Here is a 10899-nt window from a genome sequence, read left to right as displayed (position 1 = left end):
TAACCAAATTCTTCATCACTATATCTTACAAATACACACTGTGTGACTTTACTGTCAAGCTTTGATCTCTGCTCTTTCGGTACATGCATGAATGCTTTACACCAAAAAACTTTCAAGTGAGAGTATGAAGTATCTTTTCCTGTCCACACTCTTTCTGGAATGTCAAAGCCCAAAAGAACTGATGGTGACCTATTAAGTAAGTAACAAGTTGTGTTGGCTACTTCACCCCAGAATGGCTTTGGTAATTTTACCATCTTTAACATACATCTGACTTTTTCCACAATTATGCGATTTATTCTTTCAGCTATACCATTATGCTGCGGTGTTCCAGGTTCTGTCATCTTATGCCTGATCCTATGCTTTGAACAATACTCTTTAAAGCCTTTAGATGTGTATTCCCTACCATTATCAATTTGAATACATTTCAAGGGTAACCCTGTCATCCTTTCAACCATGGCATGAAATTTTTAAAAATACTGCAGTACCTGACTTTTGTATTTCAACATATATACTTAAGTTTTATGTGAAGCATCATCAATAAAAGTAATAAAATATATGCTACCACCTAATGACTTAACCTTAATGGGACCACATACGTCAGAATAAATTAATTCCAATCTATTTTCTTTTTTTTAAGAACTTTTACAAAAAAAAAAACTCTATGATGCTTACCAAACAAACAATAATCACATGAATTGAGAGACATACCTTTGGTCAAGGGAATAAGAGACTGCCTTGCCAAAACCTGTAACCCCTTTTCACTCATGTGTACCAGCCTTCTGTGCCACAAGTTTGTTAAAGCATTATTTTCAACGGCATTTACCTGGTTACCGTTTAATTGCATCTATGTCTTATACATTGTGCAACATAGTTTTTCCCTTGCAACTACCATAGATCCTTTAAGAAGCTTTCACTGTCCATTCTTTTGTCGACTTTCATATCCCTCCTTATCAAGGACATTTATAGTAAGCAAGTTCATTCTCATATCTAAAATGTGCCTGACATCCCTCAAAGTCAACATACAACCTGTACTAGTTTGTACAATAATATCACCAATCTTAACAATCTACGACACACTTTTGTTTCCTATCTTGATACAACCAAAGTCTCCTGCTTTGTAAGTTGTAAACAACTTTCTCTTAGGAACACAATGATATGTCACTCCTGTGTCAACTATCCACTTAATGCCAGGATCACTAACATGATTACAATTACAATGTGTACAAATCAAAGTAACTGAATCACTATCTGAATTCACTGTTGCAACATTGTCATCATCTGAACTCTTGCCTTTCTTATCTTTTCGCTCTTGCTTTAAGATTTTATAGTTTTGTTTTATATGACCTGCCTTACCACAATAGAAACACTTCACTTTACCTCTAGACTTGAATATATGTTTAGACTTATCACGACCTTTTGAGTCCTGACCTTTGTCGATGTTTTTACCTCTGTTCTCTGTGACCAGAGCTTGATTCCCATGGTCTACATCTTTTCGCCTTACTTTTTCATTAAGCATACTGTTTTTTACCATCTCTAATGTCATCTTATAATCAAAAGCTGAATTAAGAACAGTCATAACTAGAGTATTCCAACTGTCTGGCAATGAACCCAAAAAAAATAACGCCTTTATTTCATCATCTATCTTAAGCTCTATAGTAGTCATCCGATTAAATATATCTTGAAAATCACTCAAGTGCTCTGTAACAGATCGTCTATCCTTGTACTGTAAAGTTGCAAGCTTTTTAACAAGCATAACTTTATTCATACCTATTTTTCTCTCATATAATGCTGTCAATTTTTTCAAACAATGTGAGCATCTGACTCATGCGCTACATGATGGAACACGCTGATATCAATCTATTTTTTATTGTAGCCAACATCTTTCTACGTAGCTTCTTCCAGCTTTCATCTTTCATATATGCTGGTTTAGCCGAATTACCCAATACTGGCTCAAACAAATCTTTACAGTATAAATGATCCTCCATCATAGGCTTTCAAATTGAATAATTCGATGTTGTCAATTTTATCACGAAACTTGTATCACCCTCCATGATCTCAAACATAATTTATTTCTATCCTAGATTGCTTCTGTATCGATGTCTCAAAATAACCCTCGCTCTGATACCACTTGTTGCACTTGAAGTAATAATCACAATAATACAGAAGCAATGGACAACAATCAATAATAAAAAATACAAAAAAAAATAAAGCACACCAAATTTAGTGAAAAACCCTCTAGTATAGAGAGAAAAAATCACAGACCACCAGAAAAATCTTCACTATCAAATAATAGGTATACAAAGTTCTTCTTTAGCTAAAACTAGAGCTAAACAACAACTAGAGAAATAATTGAAGAAATCTCACCAAATAAGTGACTCAACAAATACACCCTGGATTGTTCCTAGAGAGCTTCAAACCCGATCTTAACCTTTCAGAATGTAGAACTCTAAATCATAAACCTCTTGACAAGTTTCAACTCAATCGGACCACGGATCGACTTCCGTTCAACTAACTCTCCCTTTTTTTTTTTCTCTCTACTTTTTCTGACTTTTTTTCTTTTTCTACTTGGTTTTTGACACTCCCTTAAAACAACCCCACCTCTTTTTTATTAAATAGCTAGGGCTATGTGTAAAATGAAAGAACAAGGCCCATGGCCTTTACTTGATCCAAAACCACTTACATGGGGCTAGACCCTATTTTCCTAACAGCACTAACACTCTCATTGATGAGATCCAGGGAAAAGTGTATGCATGCAGGCCTCATCATCCAAGATCAAACGATACTTGTCCTGGAGCTATACCGCCAATAGAATGGGTCAAAACAGGGGAAAATCATGTTTTCGCATGATCATCAAATTCGAAACTTAAACTCTCCTTAAGTATGCCTTTTCCAGGATCAGATGCTACGTCAGGAATGTTAGAACCAGCCATAAGATGGAAATGAATTAAAATAAGGTTACTAGATTTGCGGAGAATGTTGTATATAATATTGGCTGCAAAATAAAAAAACATTAATGCATATTAATATCGAGTTTATATTTAATATATTATCAATGTATAGATTTTATACACTGTCAATAAATTAGATGATAACAACTCATTAATGAGCAAATATTAACCCTTAAAATAAATGTACACAAATTAAAATAATTTACTCATTAATGAGATATTATCATCAAATTCACTTCATTAATGAGTTATCATCATTTGATTCACTGACAATATATAAAATCTATACACTGACAGTATATCAAATGTAAACTCATTAATGTCACAGCATAACATTTATGTTTCCTTGGTTATAACCAAATATGGGCATGTATAATCTAATATAGCTTATTCAGAAAGAGATGGAAAGAAAGAAAAGAAGAAGGTAGAATAAAATTAGGGAAAGGAGGAACAAAATACCTCTCTGCTCCATCCATAGCTTCAACCATTTATTTCAAAGTTTCATTGGTGGTGGAAATGGCTTAGGATCTCGGCCAAGAGAATAAAATCAAAATCAACACAGAAAAGGCTTCCATCATCCATAAGCAGTAGATTGTCAAGGTGTCTGCAACCCTTAAAGATTTGTCTTCAGGAATTGCAAATTAGATGATGGAAAATACATGGCTAATATTAGATGCTAATCTGAGCGCATAGCAATTACTTAGATATTATAGATGAATAAAAGATCACCTGTCTCCATTTCCCAGTATATATGTGATAGCAGAGTAACCAGAACAGCTTCTTATAAAGATTTCAAGACAAGTGGCTGTAATCCCAAATGGTCCATGTTAAATCCATCTTCTTCTGACGTACCAAGCTTCTCTCACTATAGAACACAACTGCGTTGTCACTTCTGTCCGACTTACCAAACTCTGCCACATCTTAAATCCATCTTCTTCTGCATTTACACCAGCTGTCAACTGTAACAATATGAGTGATTATTAAACAGCAGAAACAGAAAACAAGCTCTTCAGTCTTGCAAGTCATAAGGTAGAATTAATGATGCTAACAATGTTACTGTGGCTTGCACTTTTCAAAAATGCAAATGAGGGACCCAACGTTTATAATGATAGCACAATCTATTCCTAATCCTAAAGAGAACAGCAGATGGCACTATGCAGTAATAGAAAGTTGGAACTCATACCTTCATCATATTTTCTTCTAGGAACTCATACATATAAAATCGTTTTGCACAGGCAGGGTCATGAAGTTCCACAGCAACAAACCAATGTAGAAAATTAGCCAAATCATTATTTCGTAAAGCTGTAAAAGATTAAAATGCTTTCAGATGCTACCACCTAATAAAGAGTATTATTGTTTGTGAATTTTTTTGAATATGAGAAACAAATCCAATTTAATTACTTTAACTGAAATATAAGCAATCAGATACAGCTAATCAGGGTAAAAATATTAGAAAAAAGAAACATAAGCCCCTTGCATCAGCACCACTATCCAAGCAGAGAATCACAAAATCAACCAAGCAGGGGCTAAAGGAGGGAATTCCTTGTGAACCTTCTTACATAAAATAAACAGAGATATCTAAGCAGCTTAGTATCAGTTTTGGCCAGAAAAATAAAGGTATCATCTATAATTATTACAGCGTAATTAATCAATTATAATTCAGTATTGTATAAAAACTATAAAAAAAAATAAAAAAACCATCTATATTAATTGATAGATTCTTAGATAAATTTTTTTTTTGTTACGATTGGTTAATTGCATAATTGTAATAAAAAGAATTGCAGCAATAGCATTATCTGCCGCAATGGTCAGATCACATACCATATGTAATACATGTCATCCTCCAAGAGCATAAGCAGCAACCCGGTTTATTATAAGATTGAGAGTAATCTTAAAGACCAGAACCAAATTGGAAAGCATGCATGATGTAAATACGGACGTTACAAGTCGGTGCGTTATGAACATTGGCCGGAGCTTATTGAAACGCACCATTTCCTTCGCTGCTAGCACTATAAATATAGAAATGCATCGGGTAAAAAAGTCAGTGACTTTTACTTCGATCTCTGCTTTTGTTTGCGCAATTGAATTGAGGATCGATGCCGTCGACGGAAAGACCAGGGAGAGAAAATGTGGGAGACGATGCCGGATCTTCTTCTCCATCCATCTGATACGTACCCCAATTTTTTTACTTGTTTGATTATCCTGTTGTTTGTGTTTTTTTTAGGTTGTCGGCTTCTCGCTGCAACTTTGAATTATATTTGAATTGTTTGTACAAAAAACGTGCGCCGAGTCGTTTGCTTGCTTGAATTATATATATAAAGTGATTGTTAATCGGTCTGGTAGGTCATGAAGTAAAACACGATTATCAGTTATTGTATTCTATATGAAATATGCATATAATTCATGAGTTATCAGATTCAGAAAACAAATCATGTCACCTGCTGAAAGAGTTGATTCTCAATTCCCATTCCCCGCGGCCTCGCCCCCTCCCTTCATCTACGATTGCAGTTCATGGTTTTATTGATATTCATATATAATTTGTTTCTGAGGATATAATTTTCTCATTTGAGCTTCAAGGTTTCTTCCACTGCAATTCTTTCTTAATGCCTTGTCAAACTTGTGTGCTTTATAAGATAGACGGTTTGTGCATGTTTTAACCTTATGCTTGTGCCATTTAGTCTTTTAAGTGAATGGTATATCCGAAGAACCAAACGTCTATATATATTGATTTATTGATGCCCATCTAGCGGATAATGCATTTGTATAATATCTCACAATCAAATAATCTGCCTTAATAAACAAGACAGTCTTGTACTCCTATATTGGAATCTACCTGATAACTTACCTGTATAATCTCACATAGTGGGGATCCTGAACTGGTGTAATCCCATCAAAGAAGAATGCCTATAAATTAGGATGACACATAAATATACACCCTATACCTAATAAACGAATGGTGTGAAAGGGGTCGGAAAAACCATGCCGACCACGCAAGCGAATACACCATAAATTACCTAGACTAAGCTCAGCACACATCATGATCAGATTCGACTCTGTTATTTGATGGCTTGCCAATCTGTAAACAACGGATTGGAGGGACAGTAGGGGTGGTCAACTCTCCAAATGTTTGCCAACAGAATGGATCATATAGGTGGTAGCTTTCCTGCAGTGGCTTTAGCTCAATGGCAGATAAAGTTACACCTATACACGGAAGGCTATCGCTACAGGCTAAGTGCACAGGTTTTACTGTGTATGTCCCCCTTATTTTTTCATAGGTGATTCCTGATAGAGCGACTGCTGCTGTTTCATTGTTACATGCCCTTTTGTCACAATAGAATTGATCGATCACAATTGGAAGTTCGACCTCAGAAACTTGAATGTTTGAGAACAGAACCCCCTGAACAGAGCCCGATCCACCCTGCAGATGTGATTTGAAATTATATGTAAGAAAAGTTACTGCTTGCTAGCAACCTAGATTTGTATAATAACTTGGAATGTTAGGAACTTGCGCTAATGGTTTTTTTTCTATCACTGATAACAGATAGGATTTTTTACCTACAAGAAATGAAATAAGATATGAAGTTGTAGGCAAAACTCAGATTTACCTTCAATAATCAAAATTTCGAGTAAACTGAAATTAATTGATTAATGGAAATGAAAATCCACAATAACAATACTTCTTCGAAATTTTCAAATCCTGTATATTGGCTTTGGAAGAGGATTGTTCTTGAAATAGAGCTAATCCATGTTGAATGATTTAAATGTCATACCTTGTTAAGGAAAACTCAGGGAATACATCTATGCCATATGAATAACTGATTTGTAAATTTACCAAAAACTTGAATAAAGTAATAATAGATTACATTAGATTAGGGACTTATTAGTCATTTTATTCATATTACGATTATGTTTTGACCTTAAGTCTCACTTCTCCTACTTCCCCAATTATAAGGTCCTGTAGTCAAATAATTTATTGTAATTTTTCCTTCTCTCTCCTTTCCTCTTGCTTTTAGCTGTCTTTTTTCTTTTTTTTTTTTTACCACAATTATGTATTTGAGTATGCAAGTGGCTTGTAACATATATTATCTGAAGCTATCTTTGTCAATGAATTATGGTTAAAGAACATAGTTTTCAATTTAATTAAAAGCCAGTTTATCACATTTACCTAAACAGTGTTCTGATTCCTATATTTCAAACCTGATGAGTTTTTTATTTTATCATGTGAGAGTGAAGGTCGTATGGTTACCTGCCATGTCTTTATTCTGACACCGTTCATCGTGTTACGCATAATGATATCACGGACAGTGATGTTTGAGACGCAGGCTTTGGTATTATCCTTTCCCAAGCTTCCAATGCTGATTCCATGCCCTGGTCCACAGTTCACATTGTGAATGTATACATTTGAGCATCCTGTTTGTATAGAAACGCAGTCATCTCCTGCATAATTATTAGATTTAAGAGCTCAGGTTAGTATAAACACGAAAAATAGATGTCTTTTATGTTCATTGTCAATTAGTTTTGTGGTCAGAGCTGATTCAATTTACGCATTTGTTGCTGCCGAAAGCATCAAAATTTTTTGTAAGGACCGATTGTTTATAACTTTTCATGAGAGCCTGTTTCTAAGCAAAAGTAGTCTAGAGGCTAGAGCCTAGGGAATCAAAGCAAAAAGTCTTAGCTGTTAGTGGAGACAACGAAAACTTGAATGAGTAAAACAAGAAATGTGTTCTTGCTGTTTAAGTGGTTCAACCCTAATCCTATTTTGGGTTGTTGATGCCGCACCATTCTTTAGAATATGACACGTGTCTAGTGACTAGTGACTGTAACCCAAATTTTGGATATTGCTGGCAGCCACTTGACAAATTATTAGGGCTGAAGGAGAATATATGGAATAAGATTGTGATATGTTTCTTTCAGGATGCAATCAGAGATACCTCAATTCGGCACCTTTTCTATGATGCCGTCAGTTGTTCACGAGTTCTTAACACTGTATCATTAATGTGGACCCGCAGGTCTTTCTCCCATTTTGTCAAGACTGGCGCTCAACCCACGGCCCACCATTGTTTAACTGAAATTAGTACAGCAAGATAATTGAAATAATTACCGCAGGCAAGATTACTGCCATGAATTAGCACATCTTTGGAGTTTTGTAGGTGGATTCCGTCTGTGTTAGGACTGTCCCCTGGAGATGAGATGGTTGTATCGTGCACCACAACTCCCATGCAATTATCAAACTTGAGATGGCATTGAGGACTGTTTTGAATTTTTATACCCGTGACTGTCACATTGAAACTCCCATAAAACCTTAGTGCCTGTGCAACAGAAAGTAAGAAAAATGTCATAGGACTGCATAGTCGTGGAATATGATTGCATTTTCGTAGTTTCAAGTGGTCCTTACAGTTGGCTTGATGCTCGGCATTTTTCCACTGAGTTCATTTCTGACCTACCACCCAATTTATACGAGAAACATGATTAGTTTGCAATCAATCAAAACTAGAATTTCCAGGGCAAGTGGAAATTGAAGTAGGTAATTACCGGCATTGGTGGCCTTTCTTGAACTGTGCTGTTTAATGGAATTATGAGTTTTCTTTCATCATCATATGGATCTTCATATGGGGCATCTTGCCACCACCCTGTGCCTCTTCCATCAATGATACCTTTTCCCTGAATTGTTATACCTTTCAGCTTTGTGAATTCAAGCCATTGTAAAATACCTTTGCCCCAGGGTTGAGAGTCGGTCGGAGCAATAATTGTACCATCCAGCTGAGAAAAAAATCCAGCCACGTCAGCCTTGATCAAGCGTCAAGTCTTTAGTACTATGACAATCACAAGGTGCAGTAGCCAGTATGTCACTCACTGAACATCAAACTGCTATTATTATCATTTCTCTTTCCAATTTCTTTTGATAGTGTTATCTGGATATGTCATTGATTGACTGTACAATGTAGTAGGGATTAATTAAGATCTAACATGTTTTTACCTGAAATACAATGTTTGCTTGACAGTATGGACCAGAGAATGAAATGGGTCCTACAAGGAACAGGAATTCAGCTGGGACGACAACCGTTGATACCTCCACCTTACATGCAGCTGCCCATGCGGCTTGGAATGCCTGCGTTGCACCATAACAGATCAGCTATGTGGCTACTGTGTGAGTGGGACAATAACTAAAGGCATAGAAATACAGTTAAATGTTGGTTAACCGTATACTATTCTAATAATTGCTCCAATCGTGACTAAACTACCCTAAGAGAATCCTTTCTTTATCTTGAAGTGGTCCCGCCAGGCTTCGGGTGGTTTTGTTCTGCTCTCTCTTCTCTTCTCTTCTTTGTTCCACGTCCTTTTTTCTTTCTTTGTTTGCATATACGCTTTTTGTGCATTCCATATTTTAACCAATAAAATTTTGTTATGCCAAATGTTTGTATTTTTTCTTCTGCATTACCCCAAAAAGTTCTTTCTTTAAAAAAAAAAAAAAAGAAAGAAAGAAAAAGGTTTTTTTGGTTTTTGGCCTACATACTCCTATTATTGGTGAATAAAAAATGTATTGATATGCAAGTGCATGAGGTGCATTCTGAACTAGAATAACTTGAATAAAAAATGCAACTATGAGAGTTTGGTTTAGCCAAAAAAAAAAAAGGAATGCATGGAAGTTTGAGAACTTTGAATGCCTTCCCTTCATGTAGCAATGATGAATTTTGAAGAAGCATCAGCTGTTTTGTTGTTTGATTTAGAGGGAAGAATTAGATGTTGTGAGTACTGGAGAAATTTTTTGTCCATAGTATTTGTAAATTTTAAAGCCCTATTATAATGATGTCAAAATTTTCAGCAACATTTGAATTGGGCATAAATACCTTGGTATCATCAGTTTTCCCATCACCCTTTGCGCCAAAATCTAGCACGTCGAAGATGTTAGACTGCTGCCCGTGGCCGTAACCTTTCTGGGGCGGGGGAGTTGAAGGGACTTCTTCTTTGGGCTTAGGAGATGGAGGAGGTGATGGAGCAGCTTTTTCCTTTGGAGGTGGAGGAGCTTTCGGCTTAGGAGATGAAGGAGGTGATGGAGTAGTTTTATGAGGAGGAGCTTTTGGCTTGGATCCTCCATTGTGGTAACTGTGATGACCATGACCTTTTCCTTTCTTCTTAGATAGTGAAGCTGCAGCACCATACTTGCTCTGTCTCCAATGCTTGCCTCTTCTAGCAATGCAAGTTTCAATACTTGAAGACCACACAAGAAAAGCAATAAAAAGCATAAATGTGAGGCTTCTGAAGCTAATGCCACTCATTTTTTTCCTTTTTTATTTTTTCTCTCAAAATGAGAAAACAGGGAGATGAAAGACAGGGGAGAGCGAGAGAACTTGTGCTTGAGAGCCAAAATAATAAGCAATGGTTGGTGTTTAAATAGGGAGAGCACTCCAAAGCAATGAGGACTTTTTAGACAAAAGCCAAAAAAATATTGCTTTGATAATACTCTGTATTTATGTTTCATTATCTTTACCCCCTCTCTCTTCTTATTCCCCTTTATGTCAAATTTGGTTGGAATTTATTTATTTAGCTGAAACAACAAGTTCTCAGACATAAGCAACCTGATTTATTTCTAATTTTCACAAAATTAAAACATGGCTTTCACACACCATGAAGTTTGATTTTTAATTTAATAATCAAAAATCAGAATTTGAAGTTTAGTTAAAATTAATTTATATACTCACTTTTAAAAAAAATAAAAAATTCAAATACAAATTTTAATAAAATTTTCAATATAAAAAAATTTGTATTATTCTTTATAATAATTGCAAAATACTATCTCAAACAACGCCAATATTTGAAATTAAAATTTCTCTTGTTGAAAATAAATAAATATAAAACGTGACTATTAAACAGAGGTATACCTGTACCACTCTTTCTATCTCTTTTAATTAATACTTATTTATTGGAAAGAATCAAACTTAGAATTTTTCTG

At 35.3% G+C, this 10899-nt stretch overlaps 1 protein-coding gene and 1 pseudogene across 1 annotated transcript; both read right to left on the bottom strand.

Annotated features, from left to right (window-relative positions):
* Nucleotides 1–2280: 2280 nt before the first annotated feature.
* Nucleotides 2281–5112, bottom strand: LOC149518721 (phosphatidylinositol 3-kinase, root isoform-like; annotated as a pseudogene).
* Nucleotides 5113–5645: 533 nt separating this feature from the next.
* LOC111282683 (polygalacturonase At1g48100-like) lies at nt 5646–10312 on the bottom strand. Its single transcript, XM_022870884.2, has 7 exons — nt 9797–10312; nt 8926–9057; nt 8481–8708; nt 8344–8388; nt 8050–8257; nt 7195–7385; nt 5646–6366 (listed from the first exon to the last, which is right to left on the bottom strand). The coding sequence occupies exons 1-7, from the start codon at nt 10223–10225 to the stop codon at nt 5974–5976; spliced, it is 1626 nt and encodes a 541-aa protein (XP_022726619.2). The 5' UTR covers nt 10226–10312; the 3' UTR covers nt 5646–5973.
* Between the last annotated feature and the right edge of the window lie 587 nt (nt 10313–10899).

Source organism: Durio zibethinus, chromosome 5, assembly GCF_047325235.1.
Source record: "Durio zibethinus cultivar Kanyao isolate XHJ-2024 chromosome 5, ASM4732523v1, whole genome shotgun sequence".
Classification (NCBI taxonomy): Eukaryota; Viridiplantae; Streptophyta; class Magnoliopsida; order Malvales; family Malvaceae; genus Durio; species Durio zibethinus.
The sequence above is the reverse complement of the archived record's forward strand: the minus strand, read 5'-3'. Positions and strand labels throughout refer to the sequence as shown.

What these genes read in the sequence shown, in the direction of transcription:
- LOC111282683 (XM_022870884.2), bottom strand. Translation starts at nt 10,225, where the DNA reads ATGAGTGGCATTAGCTTCAGAAGCCTCACATTTATGCTTTTTATTGCT. An exon ending in GGAAAACTGATGATACCAAG is followed by an intron (nt 9,058 to 9,796) that starts GTATTTATGCCC and finishes GGTGCAACGCAG; the next exon opens with GCATTCCAAGCCGCATGGGC. An exon ending in TGGCAGTAATCTTGCCTGCG is followed by an intron (nt 7,386 to 8,049) that starts GTAATTATTTCA and finishes ATAATTATGCAG; the next exon opens with GAGATGACTGCGTTTCTATA.